Here is a 19,713-nt window from a genome sequence, read left to right as displayed (position 1 = left end):
TTCACAGTAAGCGATACAGTGCTAACAAATGAATTATTGATCACGTGTCATTTACCACTTGTTATTCACTGGTGTTACACACTCAGCGGTAATTAAGTTTATGCAACAGTGGAAGCTGCCGACAGCATTTGTATTAAACCCGCAAGTTCCATTTTGTTGCACACACCAGCAGCTCCCAGACATATTTTATGAACACTCGAACTGCCTTCCTCTGGGTGAGAAAACCCAATGACAGCTAATGCTCTTTACCGTCTCCTGAATGGACTTTCCTAATTAAACTAGAAACTGAGGAGTGTGTTTACAGTATCTTTAAGCCTACTTTAGTTTTATTACTTCATCATAAACATGACTGTTTATAGTCATCTACATCCTTGCCAAAAAAACTATTACAATCCACAGTTGGAGCCAGTCTTTAAATGGCGCTCTGCCCCGACCTGCTTCACTGAAAGCCATTCACCTAGTCAACTCAGAGAAGCTTCTTTAACAACAGGTAACTAAATAAATAAAATGGGGGGAGCGAGATTGCAAAAATCATCTAAGGAATTCAGAGTTGTCTGGGAAGCCGACAAAGTGTTAAAGAATCAGTTGTACGCTACAGGCTTAGACTGTAATGCCATACCAAAACTCTGTGACTATGCCGATATCGTGATCTTCGGAATAGTGCTTTAAACACTCGGCAAAAGTCAAAATGAAATTGTAATCTACTGATAGAGACGTGTATTTGCCTACGCAAAGGAGGCTTAATAAAAATTATTCATTATAAACAGAGGTAGTTACAAAGGTGCTTGAAGATGACTGCCCTCTGCAAGACTACTGAAAAGTCTGTGTCGAAGAAGGGATCAGTGCATATCAGAATTCCAAGTTAAGCTTCAAAAAAACCCAAAGTTTAGCATGTAGCTATATAGCACAATCACCCTCATAATTACACTCTTATATTTTTCCTATTCATTCTCACTTTCAGATAATGATTTGAAGATTGGTCAGACATTGGACAACATATCTCAGGACAGATGGCACGGCCAACTTTATTCCTGTGCATAGAAACTCCATTTTAAGTTAAACCAATAGACTCGTGAAATTATTTTACCCAAAAGAGTAAAGAGGCCTTTACTTTACAGAAAAATGCATGTGGCATGAACAGAAAAGGGCTATTTATTTTGAACTTGTTTACCTGCTTGGAATGAGGCTATCCAAAAACTATTAATAAGTGGCAAGAAAGGGAAAAAGAAGCTCTTGACCTTACTTTTCATTAAGACAGTGCACCATAGTGGTTTTCAGTGCCACAGAACAATGTCAATAAATACAACCTCTATAATTTGAGCTATGTTCACGATAATTAAATTTGGAAATTAGACATCTTGCCCTCTATCTGCTAATGATTTATCTGCTGCTCAGGTGACTTCAGTTCTATGTGTGTGTAAAAACGCACAGTATCCTTTCAAAAAAGCTATTTCCTAGTTCAATGACAAAGCACAAAGAACATGCAGGGAGCTAACCGGACCTTAAGAGCCTCATAAATTTCAGTAGGGAAAAGCTTAGACTACCTGTTCTCTAGAAAGTGCCACCCAAAATACTTTCTGCAACACAGATGTACAATTTCAAATACATAGCCTATTTTAAAACTAGGTATTACGAAGAAAGAAGGCCAGATAGCGTTGCAGTACTTTGGACCTTTAACACAATTTTGCCTACGTTGTTATTACGAGATCTTAACATCAAGATAAATCAAAAGCCAAATGAGAGTTCTAGAATTTGAGCCCAAACCAGTCGGCCTGGCCAGGTTCAGCGATTGTGGAAATTTGGTACTTAAGACTGAGAGGAAAAGAAACTCTTCTCTAACAACAGCGCATTAAAAAACTTTGAAGTTATTCATCGGAAAGCTCCAATCAGCCTAGAGCATCACGTCTTTTCTCTTTTCGGATGCTGAACAAAACTCCCAAATGAGCTCCTGATGATTGTAGTCTTCAGTAGCCAACAGAAAAGCCCATCTAAGGTGAAACAGCACAGAAGCAACTTGCCTTGCCCCAGAAAACTTCCTTCACAAGAATATTCCCTCCTGGCTACATCTCTGATTCTTCAGCTGGTCTGGTGGTAGGGTGTCACAAGAGCCATGACAACCTGAATCAACTGTGAATCCTTCTGGCCTAAGAGGAGATTCCAAGAGACCGCAGTAGCCTGTGATCTTAGCCCTTATGTCCCAATACAAGGGGTAAAAGTCTCCTTTCTGAAGGAGAGGCAGGAAAACTAAAGCAGTCCGTTTAGCCAATGACATTTCTTCCACCTAGCAGCTCTGTATAAGAAAACAGCTGAACATACCTGCTCCAAAACACTGTACAAAAAACTTAGAAGCCCGAAGAATCTCACAAAAAGTACCTTTATTTGTGCATTGAAAAATAGCTGTGTACTGGACCCTCCAGCAGCACCAGGTATCTGTAGGACACTCAGTAATGTAGTCCAAAGCATGGACCTACTAGCGGTATATATCAGCAGATGGTGTGGGATACAGACAGGGCTGATACTGAAGCACAGAGATAAGGCAAGAGAAGATTATTCAGGCCACTCGATTCCAAGTTTGTTTAGTTTCAGTCACCATCCCTTCTTCCCAAAGACTAAATAATTTTAATTTGAAGACTAAAGGAGTAATTTGATACACTGAAAGTGAAACGATTTTAGAGTAGTTGATTTCCTGACAGAATTATTATCGTTGCTGCAGTTGAGTTTCAGATAATTTTCTTCACCATGAGGCTTAGAAGGTACCTCATTCTGAAATGCTAGGAGAGTTCATGGCATGGCCATATGTAAGGTTGTTACTGAAACTTGATTCCTTGAGCCAAAGGTAAATCCTTGCTGTAGTTGATTGTACTGGAAGAGAAACAAGTGTTTAGAGAGCAGTCTTGGTCATCAAGATTATGTAGTCCGTTTCCTATGTACAAGGCTTTTGATTGCTGTCATGTGTATACAAGAGACCTCTATAATGTATTTGCCTTTTTCAAGTTATGAATTGACTGTACTACAGTTTTCAATATAGTAACTATATACAGAGAAAGACCACATTGCCCCTTCCCCGTTATCTCTTCTCTGACAGAAGAAAGAGAACACAATCCTCTATTTTATTTCTTACTAACCGAATGTCCACACAGAAAAATCAAAGCGAGATTTCTCACACTGGTACGCCTTTGCCTGCTAACCAGGTTAGCGCAGGCAAAGCCTGGGGATGGCAGGAGGGAATGGGAAACACAGACCACTACAGGGTAGTTGTCAGGAGATTTATGGAGAGATACTTGGCAGTTAAGTAAATTACTCATGACTGGCAACAGTGGTCTGTGCTCTCTGTGGTTCCCACATCACATACTTCATGATAAGTTTCAGTAATTTAATTTTTACATGAGTTAACATCAGGCAAGATGAGAGAAAACAAAAATCAAAAGGAAACAAACCAACTATGTTTAAAAAAGAATTTCTTTCTCCAGCTCTTAGGATTCACCCTGCTCAGGAAAAGGATTTTTTCCTTTCAAAGGACAAGAAAGAACTTTAACTAGACCCTTCCCATAAATTTCCATTAGGAACACAAATGCCAATTCTTCCAAGAAGAAATGGTAATTACTCTGTTGTTACATGTTTTTCTCACATTTACTGAAGGTAACCTCCAGCAGTCAAGGATGCATGTATTTTCGACTTTGGCAAGTTTATCTGTAATTTGCATTTATTTAGAATTAAAAACTTGTCTCTTACCAAGTCGACCGTCTCATATAAAGTTTCCATGAATCACTTCCAGATTCTCTTCCCCCACCAGTGTGCTTTTCACCACCTGTAGAAAAAACAAAAAGGTTATGTGAAAACTGGAATCTTTTTCGGCACCAAAATCTGGACTAATTCCAGGAGTGAAACGTTTATTAAAAAAAAAAAAAAAAAAAGGATGGAAAACTATTACATTTCCCATGCACTAAACGCAAAATAAATTACAAGAATACCACCACATACCACTCATGCAGTCAACTCTCTCCCCGCTCTCAATCCAAAAAACATCTGCCTAAAGTTGAAGGTCTCATCACACTGGCACTAGAGATTGCTGTTTTAACGACATTTTGTTTTAACTTGAGATGCTAGTACAACAATGTGCTCGTTCTCATACCGGTTAAATGCTTAGGTTAATATTTCTTCTTCCCTCCCCCAACTTTCTTTGGTATATACAAAAGAGAAAAAAACAAGCAAAAATGTTTTTAATGACTCTCTCACAAAAATACTTTACACTGTAATTTTTATATATACATGCAAACATATACCACAAACATGCTCCAGACTCCTTTAATTAAAACTTTGATTTTAACAGTTTTGCACTCAGTCAGATCTTTAAACAAACCAGAACACAACTTCTGGGCTACGTTTCCTTGATAAGGAAAAAAAGTGGTATGTGGAATATTTAAAAGCCAAAAACAGGTATTTTTCCAAAGCTGAAACTCAAGGCCAATTTCCATTGTTTGCTACAGCAGTGTAATTCAAAACAAACTTCACTGATTTCATCAGATTTAGTCATTTACATGAACAGACTGAAGCCTTGAAAAATAACATGAAGAGACCTAAACTATACTAGCTTCAGAGTTGTAATGGTTTATTCTCATCCGCTCCAGAAGCTTCTCTTTGCATGAGAAGCCAATACGGTCATTAAAAAAAAAAAAAAAGAATCCACTCAGAGTCAAGAAATGAAACCTGAGGAATAGTACCAAGTCTTACCACGTCTCTAGACCTAATACTAGAGCACTTGATCATTCACAGACAAAAACACAGACCGTGCAAATAACATACCAAAAGCACCTCCAATCTCAGCCCCACTGGTTGGGATGTTGACATTCACAATGCCACAGTCAGATCCCTTTGGCCTGTGAATGGAGATAAGATTCAATTACTGCTCAGTATCAAGAGATACTCCTTCCCCTAAATGAAGACTATAAAATGCTCAGCTAGCACTGTGCATAGGTTTACAAGAGACATGAAAGACAGGGATCCTATCCTGTAGGAAGATAGAAAAATAATCTGAGCTATACCCAAGCCAGCGGAAAATCCTGCCCAAATCCTTGGTGAAGATGCTGCTGGAGAGACCTTGCTTTACTTCATTATTCCAGGTAAAAACCTCTTCTTCTGCCTAGGGAGAAGCATGTCAGTGGTTAAACTATGCCTACTCAAAGCAAGCAGCTAGAAAGAAGCACTGTGGGAAAATCCCCAACATGCTACGGCCACAATGCAATATACTGAATGCCATTTGGCAAATACATATGCATCAAGTCAGGGACAGGATACCTCTGCCATTGCAAAGAAAGACACAACCTGCTCTCTGACTTGAGCAACAAAAATCTATTCCTATGCAGACTCCTGTTTTAACTCCAGCGCTCTTCAGTGAAGATTCATACAGCAGCTTCGTATTGATTTATGCTATTACAGTGGATACCCCACAGTGCAGAGCAACAGTTACTGCTTCTTGGAACCGCTAGGACAACTGCATGGACATGACATAAACCTGAAATCTCTCTTGACTTTTCTGTCAGAATTCCTGACACCAGACTAATTTTCCCTTGCTATTTTACCTTAAATTTCAGTACATAAAGTATGGGGGCAAATGTCTCCGTGTGCACAATGGGTGCATCATGAGGGAGGCCAGTCACAATGGTCGGTTCAACGTAGTTTCCAGGGCGATTTATAACCTTCAAAACACATAAAAGAAGAAACAGCCAAGTAAGTTCAGCCAAACCAGCAATCTGCTTAGCTACCAGTGTAGGAAGGGAATCCTTCATGGTCTGATTACTATAATTGTACCTAGCAATCAGAAACGGAAGGTCAGGCCATCTGAGTAGATAAATATTTTAAATTTGACTCTTCTTTAAATATTTAAAATACAAAAGCATAACTTAGTCTGCTAGGCAGACAATCAAATCTCAAACTCGAACTGCTGACAAAAATACGCTTCCCCTCTCCTACCTGCAAGCTGACTAGTAAGCCAGGAAGAGAAATTTAAAGGCATTAGAAGTAAAGAAGGTGCCAGTAAAACAGAAGAGTTCCCAGATTGTAAGTCCACAAGAATTAAACATCCCACATGATGGAGATGTGCAAGTAACACTTGAATCTCCAGGATTTCTTCAAGTTTGATATTGTGAACCCAGGGCCTAGGGACAGAACAGCCATTTTTCATTACACGCATGATACATACCATTTACACCGCTGTTTTTATTTTCATCATCCTGTGTGACTAGGGAATACTTCAAGAAATGGAGGAAAGCTCCTAACCATTTCTTGAAGGAGAAGGTGGCTTTCAAGTAGTGTGCCATCTTTACCTTAAATGAAGGACTGCAATCCTGACATTCTCAGACTAACTTACCATCCTATAATGGCTGACATGACTAACTGCAGTACGATCTTGGCCAAAACCACCATGTTACAGCATTTTTTTTTAGATCAGTAATTATAGCAGGAAGAATAAAAATAAGTCACCTTCCCACCACAGACCACAGAGCCACCTTGTTGTTTTGCTTGTTCTACTGCATCAAGGTACATCTTCACTGCTTCTTTGGTATGAAGAGGCCCGTACAGCGTGTCAGCTAAAAAGCAAGGATCCAAAGACACTCTTTCAGGAAAACTGTGCATTTTCCTTAATATTCTTATCATGACATTTGGGGAGCCATTATTTACTCTGTCCAAGATGAACAATAGTAGCTGGATTCTTCATCTCCCCTTCACAGTTTGTATTCTAAACGAAACCAGTTATCCCTATTCCCTGCTAAAGTACTTCAACAGGTAAAATTAGACAGCTTTGATCTAAAATCACTTTGGAATTTCAACCAAAAAAGTCAAACACCTCTCCTAAAGCTATGAGTTGAAAACAGCTACTTACAATCCCATGGATCACCGACGCGGACCTGGGCATAGGCCTTAGTAAGCTTTCCAACCACCTCATCATGTATGCTTTCATGCAGGAACTAAACAAAAATTGATAAGTGTTGTAAGACAGCGAAGCCTGTATCACTACTCCTGAAGTACTACTGCAGTTTGGAGAGGGCAGAAGGGAGCGCGGAGGTAGTGTGGCTCATATTCAGCAAATAACAAAGTTAGAAATAAACACATAAGCAAGGCCTCAAAAGAGCAGCAACACCATGAAATCAAATCATGAACACCTGAGAAGCAAACGAACAGAATCCCTGTTTTAATTTAACTCCATCTCAGATCAATGACATCAAGATGTTTTGTAAACTCTCAAGTTAAGTGCTTCAACACTCATTTGATTCTTATTTCTGAAATGTGAGGAATCACCACCTTTCCTATCTGCCCAAATTTAATCAAATCTTTTTTTGATGAATATTTACCCAGTCAGGCCAATATTGAAAAGAAGACTACAGAGCCATATGAGGACATTATAACGCACTTGAATTTGTTGAAAATGACTGGATAAAAAAAGGGGTGGGGGGGGCAAGCACCACGCACCCTTGCTTTGCTGAAATCCAAACCCTACACCAAAATTTGTAGCAGAAACAGGCAAATAAGCTCTGGCAATTAAAACAGAGAGAAATGCAAGAAGTACAATGAGTTTTATTTTTGTGACTTTAGCACCAGGTACACCTCGAAACATATGCAAGGAAATTGTTTAGAATTAGAATTACAGTGGCATGACACATTACCGTCTTACTTTCCTATCAGATTGTTTTTAGACAAGTAGAAATGTGTTCCAAAGACTACTGGTTGTCCTCCATAATATGAGGTATTTTTAATTTTTTTATTTATAGATAGATATTTATGTTTATATATCTATTAGAATTATATATTTTTATATGATAAATTAGGTAAATTTACCTAATAACTATTAGGCATTTCCTGAGCTTAACATTTGGAATTAAGTTCAAAGTCAGAGCTACCCAAACCAGTCAATACACATTTACTCACTAGTCTTCTGGCTGTTGTGCACCTCTGACCCGCTGTTCCCACAGCAGCAAATAGAGCAGACGGGATGACTAGGTTCAGATCTGCATCTTCAAACACTTAAGGAAAGTTAAACATCAATATGTCACTAAATTAAGCAGATAACATGCAAATTAGTGCTTATGTGTTGAAGGTCCTCTAAGTTCCCCAGACATTAAACAGAGTATAATAAACTCTGACAGGCTGGCCAAGAAGCATTGGGAATAGTAGCACTAGCATCTTAAACTAAGATACACAAGAACACCTCAAAACTCTTATTACTTATATACTCGGAATTAGAGCCACATGCAACTGGACTGTCTGACCTACTGAAAAAGACTTATTCCAGCAAAGCTTGTAAGGAATTTCAGCTTCATTTTAACTCAAGAACCTATAAGAAATTTCTTGCTGTTTCTTCACCTTGTCTTCCTGTCACTTGTAAGAATTCTAGTAGCATAAAGAATCAAGGGTAAAGTGTACCCAAGTGGTAAGCAAAAAAAAAAAAAAAAAAAAAAAAAAAAGGCTAAAATGCACAGGTACGCAATATTGTGAAATACAAATGAAAACAGCTGAACAAATTCATGTGGCTAGAAGACAGCAGGATGGTTACAGTGAAGCTAGTATGCATAAACCTCAAAGGATCCCAAAGACATCATTCAGCTTAACCAGTCCCACAGAAGTCCTGTAAGTACCCAAAAATACTATTAAAGCTGGGAAGAAGTCCAGGCAAGCAATGTTTATGCCACCATTCAAAGCCAATTTCACAAAAGCGAGACCTTCCAATGAAAAGGGAAACAATTTCTAAAGTATCAGAAAGGTGAAATGGAAAACTGTAACACAGCAGAACATCGCTTTAGGTATGTAGCGAGTCTGTACTTTTTTTTTCTGCCACATTGCCCAGTTTTACTGTATTTATATCATCTGGGAACTAGATGATTCCCTAAGCTGCTTAAATCTATAAAATATGCTACTGTATATGCATGCTTTGCTTTCAAGACACTATTTTATCACTTATGCTACTTAGATGTCTATTTACTGTCAACATATATTCTTAAAGCAAAAAATGTAGTGACTGAGAGATTAGAACTATCCTAAAATCAAATTTCATTAGCAGCACTGTCCACATCCCATTACTGAAGGAAACTGCCTCTCCCATTTCCTTCTTTCCAACAGCGCATACATGTAAGAATTCAAACTGTCCTTTTTGTCTTAAAACACTACTCCTCCTCAATATTGAAGACATACAGAAAGATACCTTCTCCTAGGTACTTTTTAAACCCCCAGTGTCAAAAAAGGACAAATTGTTACAAATGTTTCAGTGCTAGCTTTCAAATAACGCCTATGGGACTAAATTGTTGCAGTGCATATTACCAATAATGGCATTGTTTCCTCCCAGTTCTAGCAGACTTCGACCTGACAAAACACACAAAACACAAGTTATGTCAGTCACACATGTATCCACTGCACCTCATTCAGTGATACATCTCTGGCTAGAGCTAGATTTCATTAAACATCTTTAAACATCTTTCTCTGAATATACAGAAGTTTTGCAATCTGTTCTGAATTTTCAGCAACACTCTTCCGAATTGCCTATGTATAAAATGCAAAAGATCCATTCAGAAAGTTTTCTGTTCAAAACTAACACAAGTTAGAATCCAGCAGCATGGACTCAGGCCTATACATTCCAAATATCTGCAACAAAAAAGTCATCTCAAAGATCATAACTTTTCTCCTGCATTTGTACGGAGTATAAGGGGGGCGGGGTCAGGGAAGGGGGAAATTACATTTTTCCACACACAGGTTCCCAGAAGATCATAGACCCTGACTGTCCACCTTGACAATCTCCATACAACTACATTCATGGAAAACCCCAGAAAATTAACTGTAGGCCTGTGGATTTCTGGATGTCTTAGGAAATATCCCGAATTGTGGTAGAATTAACTACAAAATGCAGTCTCTAGCTGTGAGCAGTTTCATCATCACATTTCCACTGAGTTGAAAGAAATAATGAAAGACAAATTAAACAAGCTGTAATTTTAAAATCCCCTGGGGATCCCCTACTTTTCCCAACCAAGGAAACAAATGAAGAGGAAAAGACCCCCCCCCCCATACTCACCGAACCTCTCCTGAACCATTAGCGCTACTTGCTTGCCCACCTTCGTGCTGCCGGTGAAAGAGAGCAGGTCCATTCGCTCATCTCTCGCCATTGCTGTCCTGCACGAGACATACCACCGCGCTTAAGAAGAGCAAATAGCTGGGAAAGCTGGTCACTGCTTACAAATAAACCAAATGCAACCAGGGAGATCTTTTAAAGCCAAAGGCACATTTCTGAAAGACATAGGTCAGTGACGGAACAGGAGTCAGCAAAGCTTGCTCTTAGTCAGAAAAGCAGAGGAACAAGGCTGTTTTCCTCCCCTGCTTCATGCCACATCATTACCAGAACATCACTTGTACTAACTTTGAAATCTAATCCAAAGAAAGTAGTAAGACCAGCTCTGATTGTTATGTTCCTTAAGAAAATAAGCATGCCTACGACTTTTTGCCACAGTTATTATCTATCTTGTTTTGTCTTCTGTTGAAATACTCAAAAGAGGTATCCAAATACACACTTGCACACACTATTACCACACTGCAATAATCAAATGAAACAATTTGACGTGTGCAGCTTCCAAGCACAGGTACGGATCTATGCTCGAGTGCACTGTCCTACATGAGCATGGAAAATGGGGATGTAATCTCCTAGAAAGGAGTGGGAGTGGTTCAGGAAGGCTACTGGGCTAGAAGGTAAAAACTCTTAAGAGCGCAGGAGTGGAATTTAGCATTAGCTATGTTCCTTAGTTTTGAGCATATGTACTGCATGGTTGTAAAAAGAATGGGATAGATGTAGAACATAAACTGAGTAGTGGCTCTTCACCAAACTGGAATTTCTGTTAAGTTACTTATTAGCAGCTCATGTCACAACAGCACACAAGAGATATTCATTATACATTTACAGTGAGGCCAGCACTTCAGACTAGCTGATAAAAAAATGACAGCAACAGGCACTTGCATTTAGGGGGAACTCCTGGAAATTAGAATATTCTTTGAGGATCTTCTGCCTGTAAAATTATTCTTCCTCCTCTATCCTTCTTTACAAGGCACAAGAAATGTTACCTACCCAATTTCTGCTCCACCACAAGCCAGAGAACAGATTGCTCCAGGCACTTTGTTATCCTCCAAGACTTTGGCAATTATCCTAGAATCAAAGATGGAAAAATTTCTGAGATCTCCTTCAGATGCACGTAACAGGGAGTAAACCCTTAACATCTGTGTCAGCATGCACGTGAACAAGCTGCAGATATTAAATGAGCAGCAGTCTTGCAGTTAATTTTAATTCACATGCACTTTGTACAATACATAGATACACTCCTCTCCTCAAGGATCTTGGTGTTACAACTACTGCTCGCACAAAAATAAGACTCAAAATATATTCCACATGCATCCACAAAGCTGTCACAGAGAAGCATTACATCAGTGCATAAAAATCTTGGCCATACCGTCCTTCACCAGCTTCCACTAGAAAGAGATATTTCTGTAACTTCACGGAGTTAAATAAAATACTCAGGAACAGTTTGGGGCCATGTTCTCAGTAATTAATATTAAAGCTACAACACTTACTAATTAGTTATTTGAAATGGGCCTATTTATATTTAGCATTTATATTTAAATGCTATCTGTAGCATGCAATAGACAAGCATTTAAAATGCTAACATAATAAATGCTTCGTAACAAACCTACAGTACATATCACTATGACATTTATTCTTCAGAGTTCTTCTCCTTTGTATTGGGAATGAATTTTGAACCCTGGGAGGACATGCTGTGGTGTTACTACTTTTGGATAATAAAGGTTATGTGGAGGCATCATCAGGAGATAGGTCTACACAACCAGTCAGGAGATTTTGTCTTAAAAACAGGTGCTGATGCTGGGCTGAGACTCCCAAATAAAGGGATGATTCTGAAACATGAGTGTGCCGTTGCGGGGAGCTGAATTTCACGAGTGACTCATTTTCTACAGGGAGACAAACCACACAGCTAGCCCTGCTTCCAACAGAGGAATAGCGCTGTCTCAAGAAGAACCCTTAGGTATCCTGCTCCTGTTTACATAACAAGGGAAAAAGTTCCTCTCACCACCAAACACTGTCTCACACAGAAAGCCTAGAAGGTAAGTTGTTTAAAAAGCAAAAAAGAAAAGAAAAAGAAACCACAACTCACTTTGTAACAGCTACACTAATGAGAGAAGTTGTAGGAGCGCCTTTCCTGAAAAGAAAGAAAAAAACCCAAATATGTTCATATGAATGAAATTATTTTCCTTTTTATTTTCCAAGAATGGAAAACATCCTCCAAGAATGGAAAATATTTCAAACATGTAATTTTTATGGTATATCAAACACAGCACACTTAAGTCAGGCAAGTTTTCAGATGCGTGTTAAAATAGAAACTCAAAACATTTCTTTCCACAGCTGGAGCAGTCAGAGCTTCTGCTGAGATCAGTGTTAACAAGGACTATATAAGACATTACAGTGAAGCAGGTAGATAAAACGGAAAGGAAGGAGAAAGTAAACTACTTATTTAGATTCTTAATCATAATTGTACCAATTCTGAAAATATTAACTTTGTTTACTAATAGTGCTCCAAGGCCCCAACCTGGATTCTTTATTAACAGGCCATGTAGCTAAGTCCTGGAGCTCAACACCTCATAAAAAGGGTTATCACAAAATAAAATGAAGCTTTTTGATTGCAAGTGATCTTAAAAATAAATAGACAGAAATTAAGCCTATATGAGATGGAATCATATATAGAGAAACACTAAACATTTGACAGTAATTACATGCCTCAGACAATACCACTGTAATTTTAAAATACTTTTAGCATGTTGGAGAGCAATATCTTACCAGAGGCAAGCATTTCCACAGATCATTGCAATTGCACTGTTCCACCCATAAACCGCTACAGGGAAATTAAAGGCCGTGATGATTCCTACTAACCCTACAGGGTTCCATTGCTCTATAAGGGCATGGCCAGGTCCTGAAGGCAAAGACACAACATAACGCAATTTGCATCCACCGAATGCTTTTTTAAAAAAAGGACATCATAAAGCCTTACAAGCACAGCCAGCTTTGTTGGTCTTCATCACTCATTCATCATTCATTGCTGGCCTTCATTCATCAGAGCATTAGTTTGCAGAGAGCTGCCCAACGGTTTAATTAAGGTCTCTGCACTGAGACAGGCAGAACTCAGCTTCTGTCCTTTTCACAGGCCACTGTAGACTTTTTTTTTTTTTTTTTCAAATGGTCAGAACTTAACAACCCATTCTGAAACAAGGAGTTCATAAAAAATATGGAAACAATGCACATTCTTAAGGACAAAAACAGACTGAGTTCTGCTGCAGCCAGAATATGTTTTTCTAGTAGTAGTTGTTATGAAAGTATTAGGAAAAAAAAAAAATTAATGCAGACATCTACTACAGAAAATCAGAAGTAGGAAGAAGAATGTCACAAGCCACACATTAAAACAGGAGGACACGTGCCCGTTTCTGCGTCTAGCAAGACTACATGTAAATAGTTCTGGCATATGACAGCATCTCGGTGCATAAGTTGTTTCCCATAGCCTATGTTCAGGCCACAGAAATGCACAAGAGTGGCTATTATTACAGTGAAAGTTGTTTCAGTACTCTACAAACCAGGTCCTATCATTAAAAAAAGAAAAAGGTTTCATCTTAATTTTCAGGCAAACTCTAATACTATGGTCAAGGATAAAACACATACAGTATTAAACGTGTTCCACAGCTTACTATAACAAGGTCAGCTAGACCAAGAAAAAAAAAAAACATCAATAATCACATGGCAACAATTATTTTTGCTATTTTAACTATTCAGTTAACAGGAAGGCTTTTGTTTGCTAGCCAGTAACTGATAAAAAGGTGCCTCATTTCTAAGCACACTGCTGTACTTTTCACATACTTTCTTCCAGCACCTTTATTAACAGAAAAAGCAAAGAGAATCTATTGCTTCAAGAGGCAGAGGGAAAATCTATAATCTCCCTTCATATATGCCACAGAATAGATACTTCATCAGGTGACACTACTGCCTACCAGCAAATCAATTCCTAGACAACATTCTTCCTACAGAACTCACAGTGCAGAGATTTTTCTGCAGTACATCACTGTATAGTCAACACATTTTATCTCCATCCCTTCATTAATGCAAAAAAATAGCATGCATACTTACTTTCTGAAGGCAAAATAGGTCCACCGATCATTCGGGATAAACCAACAGCATAGTCACAGACGTCAACATACTCCTGCACTTCCCCGACACCCTCAACAAAAATCTTTCCCATTTCTAAAGAGACCTGAAAACGTTAAGAGCAAGACATAATTATATTTTTCAAAATCCACATGCATTTCCAATATATTTTGTCTCCTGCTAGTGTCAGGACTGTACACCAAGTAAGATTTAATACAATTTTTTTCATTAGAAGAGATGCACCTCTTCCAGAGTTATTCAACTTAAAGAAAGAAATATAATAACCACAACAGTTGAATAGGAGTCGCATTCCCATAGAATAGGAGCTACTCAACAGAGGAAATTAAGACTAAACTACTGAAACTACATCCACAAGTAACGAGGCTCATAGGCTCGGACCAAAGCAACACTGCATTTCCTTCAGGACATTTTCATTCATTCATGGAATAAATTGAAAAAGAAAGATTAACCTGTTCCACTAAAACAAAACGCTTGGTTAAATTTTTCATAAGCAAACTACAGATCTTACAACATCTCAAAGTGAGTTTGAGAGATCCAATTTTCAGAGACTGCTGAAAATGACTAGTCATCCGTAGTCTTTTAGTGACCCAGGTTGTTAAATACCATTTGTTGATTGTTTTTTAGTTAGTTCTAAAAGTTAGTTCTAAAATTAAAGTCTTCTGCTAAAGTATGCTAGATGTGCACAGCAGACACATTGGAGTAAGCTGGTACTTGAAGGTGACATCCCAAAAGTGAGGAAGGTTGAGGGCTGTGCTTTGAAGAAGCTCTTAAGTGAGGAAAATGAACTGCCACGAGAATTTATTCCCCACACAAAGATTAGAATAAAGGTGACTAAATATACCTCTAGTTATCTGCATAATGCCTGTGGTCCCAAAGCCCTGGGAAAACTATAAGCATGCTTCAGCAACATGCAATCAGGTTTGTCAAAAGAGCATACAGCAAACCTGCCTCTCCACGCTCATCAGAGAAACTAGACTGTTTTCGAACACAAATGTACATTAGCACTCTAATTCCACCCCCAAAACTCTGCTAAGGATCCAACATCAAGGGAAATAGCAGAACACAGTTTTGAAGGTTAGCCACATGAGCTTGACTACACATGGAGTTATTCAAGAACGGCTGGCTATTTCTGAATAGCAGCACATAAAGACAACTCTGTTAAAGAAAAGTGGTTAAGTTCCGCACCTGTCTCCTTTACGGCCCTAGCAACTAGCAAGCGTTTTAAAGGAACAGCACTTCAACCTTTGTATCCTACACAGCTCTGCAAGAAGATCTCATTAAGACCATCTCACTTCTGAAGTCCTAGACCTCCACATCTAAGTTCTCAAAATCCTGCAGATCACCAGAAAGAGGTCATGGTTAAAAGCTCTGTATTAGAAGAAGGGTTTTTTTCAGGACATTTTTTGTATCAGACAGTGTCCTATCTGACACGGGAAGTGGGAAAACAGCATGGCAACAGTTTTAACCATCTTTGTAGCCAGAGTACAGGCTCCGAATGAATTACAATTTCTTTTCTTATTTTAAATGTGAAACATCATTTTCAGTGTAGGATGACAAATAGCAGTCTTATATTTTTCTTTTTCTTTTTTTTTTCTTCTTTTTTTGGTAGAAGTTCTTCAGGAAAGCTAACAGAACCAACAGAGCATTTGAATAGTTATGAAGGTTAGTATTGCAGAGTGGTACATTAAAACCAGAGCAAAACAGCTTTGACCTTTTTTCCAGAAGTCAAGCTGCTTTTCAAAACACCTTACCAAACTTCCTAGAACTTTGATTTTTTGTCTCAGGGCATCACCAATCTGTCGCACTATTTCTCCACGTTTAGGTGCAGGAATCTAGGCAAAATAAAAGAAAATAAAAGAATCTATTTGAGATTGAACAGATATGACTTCTGCTACATATATACTGCTAATTTTCTTCCCCTGCAGTGAGATGCACTGATTGCTGATTCCCCTATTTTCTCAAGGCATAGTTACTAAACTCATTTTCATTATGTAAACCGGTCGACTTTTCCCGCCCCATCAAGACTGACAACGCTGCACACACTTATACCTGTTCAAAACCTCACTTCCATTCAATACTACCAGAAACATTCAAATTACTAGTTCTGCTGCTTCTGTTTAATGTCCCAAAACAATTAACAGGACGTCAGGAAACATAAGCCTGGGGCTTTTTTCCTTTTAAATCATAGTTCTTAGTTTCTGATCTTTTGCAGTATTTTCAAACCTTTTTTCAATATTACAGTAGCTACAGACATTTTATGTTAGCAGATACTGAGATATATAGCATCGTTTTCTAATCTCAAAGCCCCAGCTACTGACAAATTAAACAAACATACCAAACATCAACAGATTTTTTGATGAGATATCAGTATATGTTAGATAAGAATCAATAGATAGGATCAATAATAAGCCATGCACCTGCAATACTTTTTACAGGATTAGAAACCAGTGATGAACAGGCAGCTGGAAAGAGAGAAGTGAGGAATATATAAACCATGCAAGCATATATTTTCACAGACAAAATCTTTCAGATGAGCTCATTAAAAACAACGTAATTCACAAATTAAAAGCAAACAGCTTTGAGAGCAAGCTTCAAAGCATTAGATACGTTGATCCTTTTTTATCTGTTAGAGTGCTTTCAGATTATTTCCAAACACATTATGAGCCTGCACGCACTCACCAACGTTATATTCACTTATTTTAACAAAAAGCATATACTAACATATTCCAAGGGAGCTGAGGAAGCATTGGCGTTTGTCCTAAACTTTGTTCTCTTCAGGTAAGAGAAAGTACTTTGCTGGGTAAACACAGAATGCCCAATACCATAAATAAATAAATAAATAAATAAAATCAGGCTTTCAGCTTGTGTCAAAGAGATATCAGGTATCTGCAATGACAAGCTTTGCATGGCCAGCAAAAGAATGGAAGCTGGCTGGACAGAGCTTGCACAGGGTCACTTGTAAGTACAGCTTACTAAGTAAAAATATTGCGAGAATAGCATCACGAGCCATTGTCTGGTACAGCAAGGCAGCAATAAAGTTTTGGAATAACATAGCTGCTCTGTGAAGTATCAGGACTGAATGGGTGGACAAAAAGTGACACTCGTACTTCCTCATCCCAAAAGAAAGAGATTATCATCTGAAGTTAGATATTCAAGTATTCTGCAGGAAGGCAGCATGCTGCAACATGAAGTTGAACACACCCAGTGGGATAATTTGCTTGCTACAAGGTTTTTTAACTTAACAGACCTTTTGGCAATGGAATTCAGGCACAGACCTAAGGCGAATCTGCCAGGCTTTTAAAAACAAACATTTTCCACAAGTCAATGTCCTCATCTTTGTATCTTAATGGCAATGTGTGTGAGTTGTCTGAATTTGTTTATTGGGGTCCTCATGACAGAGTTTTGCTTTAATGTACAGAACATGAACGTTTTTACACCTCCAACTAAAAGGGCAATTTAATGGCCTTTACCTGCCAGAGAGGGATTTTTAGAAGATAAGCCTGTTAACTTACATCAGCCCAGACTTTCCATGCCTCCTTAGCTTTCTTTACTGTTTCTTCATAGTCCTCCAAACTTGCCTAAACAAATAAGCATGTCAAAGAAAAGAGTGAGAACAGAAAAGTGAGAACAGGAAAAAACAAAACAAAACAGAAAAGGTACTGAGTTCAACTGAAGCATAAGGTGTTCCAGTGGATAATGCAGAATACCATTTTTTACAGGAAGTTATACCCTGTCATAGTTTGATCCCAGTCTGGTATGTTGATTTCCATGTGCTAGCAGAAGAGTTCCTTGAAGGAAGTTATTGTCAAAGAAAAATGTTCAGGCAAGTATATCTGTGTCCTACACAAAAAATAAAACTTAAGCAGTCGTCTTCCTTCAGATGACAAAGGCTGCTCCATAAAAAGTAGTCATAATGGAGGCATTCATCATACTTTATATATCATATTTTAACCTCAGATACCACTATTATTAGAAAATAGTGAACAAAGACTGTGAGGATCAGCAGCTTCGCTGGACATTATAGGCTAATGGAATCCTTACCTAGGAAAGGAGTGGGTTAACTGTTCTCGTACTGAAAACTTTCATAAATTTATCATGTGAATGTCACATTGTTCCTGCTCACACCTCTTCCTGTCCACATAGCTTCACTGAATAGCAGCAATTCTACAACTATTCTGCCTATTCTGCATTTGTTTCTCAGGAAACAAATGAAAATGGACAGCAGAGACCTCCTTTCTTCGCAACATCTGCGAGACTATGGAGGAAAAAAAAGATAACAGCCTGCTGCTTCTTTTCAGAGAAGTCAGAGGCTCATTTCTAGTAGATAGACTGTCTTCTGGTAGATGGATCTACGTTGTGATCCAACAGCTTCTAGATCCCTGGAGTCGCCAACCTCAGGAGGTCTGCACTCCTCCAAACCTGCTCTAGAAAAGGACCAGCTACCAGAACAACCAGAACTTCTTCGTTCTAGGCACTAAGGTGGGGGGACTCCCCCTTCCCACAGAGCTGTCGGTCTTTATACTCCAAATGCCCCTTTTCCAGGCTTCCCCGGCTGCACGAGGCTTACCTGGCGGACTCTGGCTATGGGCTCATTGTTGGCAGGGCAGTAGGTCGTCACCACCTGCAGGCAGACATGCAAGAACAGAGAGGCTGGGCGTCAAGAGCATATATATAGGTAACGGGAAATGCTCAGGCGTTTATGGAATAAAGGCAGCATTAACTATTGGACATTATGCAAGAGAAGCCTCTATTTCAGTAGCACAACTACACAGCGTAGCCAGACGGCCAAGAAAAAGACTTGAACCTGGAAGAAACACGCCTTCGGAACAGCCTAACTGCTGATGTTAGCTCACCGGGAGTACATCACCGCCGAGGAGGGGCCGCCGGGACAGCAGGGCAGGCCCGGGGCCGGCGACCCCGCCGAGGCCCCGGCTGCCTGCGCCCGCCCGCCCGCCCCTGCCCAGCGCCGCCCGCGGGCCGCCACCCACCTGGCCGCTGCCGCCCCAGCGCCCGTTGTAGACGCCCGGGTTCTCCTCCTGGAGGCCCAGCTCGCGGAGCCAGGCGTAGCGCGGCTGGCTGACCAGCAGGGCGGCCATGGAGCCGGCGGCGCGGACACAGGCCGCGGCCCGCGGCGGCGGCGGCGGCGGCAGCAGCAGCAGGGAGGCAGCGGCAGCGCGGCGCAGCCCCAGCATCGCCAGCGGGTGGGGGGGCACGCGGCAATGGCCGCCGCGCCCCGCCCCCTCGCGCCGATTGGTCAGGGGCGGCGGCGCCCCCCGCCCGCCCCCGGCCCCGCCCCCGCCCTGCAGGGACTTCGGGAAGATGCAACGAAGAGTGTTTAGAGCCCCTCGTCCTCCCGCAGTCCGGTCCCCCCAGCCTCGCCCCCCAGAGGATACCAGCCCCAGGCGACAGCAAAGCTAGCCCTGCCGCGTGCCCCATACCCGGCCGGGGCGCAGCGCCAGGCTCTCCCT

At 40.0% G+C, this 19,713-nt stretch overlaps 1 protein-coding gene across 1 annotated transcript; it reads right to left on the bottom strand.

Annotated features, from left to right (window-relative positions):
- Nucleotides 1-2,358: 2,358 nt before the first annotated feature.
- Nucleotides 2,359-19,491, bottom strand: LOC138064839 (alpha-aminoadipic semialdehyde dehydrogenase). The gene is made up of 18 exons (XM_068928930.1): nt 19,234-19,491; nt 18,813-18,866; nt 17,758-17,823; nt 15,997-16,077; nt 14,207-14,330; nt 12,872-13,004; nt 12,192-12,236; nt 11,096-11,173; nt 10,055-10,152; nt 9,310-9,351; nt 7,924-8,018; nt 6,881-6,965; nt 6,481-6,587; nt 5,580-5,696; nt 5,043-5,140; nt 4,804-4,877; nt 3,733-3,808; nt 2,359-2,862 (listed from the first exon to the last, which is right to left on the bottom strand). Exons 1-18 carry the CDS (start codon nt 19,435-19,437, stop codon nt 2,808-2,810), a joined length of 1,632 nt encoding a protein of 543 aa, XP_068785031.1. The 5' UTR covers nt 19,438-19,491; the 3' UTR covers nt 2,359-2,807.
- Nucleotides 19,492-19,713: the final 222 nt, after the last annotated feature.

The sequence above is a fragment of the Struthio camelus genome, chromosome Z, assembly GCF_040807025.1.
Source record: "Struthio camelus isolate bStrCam1 chromosome Z, bStrCam1.hap1, whole genome shotgun sequence".
Lineage (NCBI taxonomy): Eukaryota > Metazoa > Chordata > Aves > Struthioniformes > Struthionidae > Struthio > Struthio camelus.
This window is presented reverse-complemented; position numbering and strand designations above follow the sequence as displayed.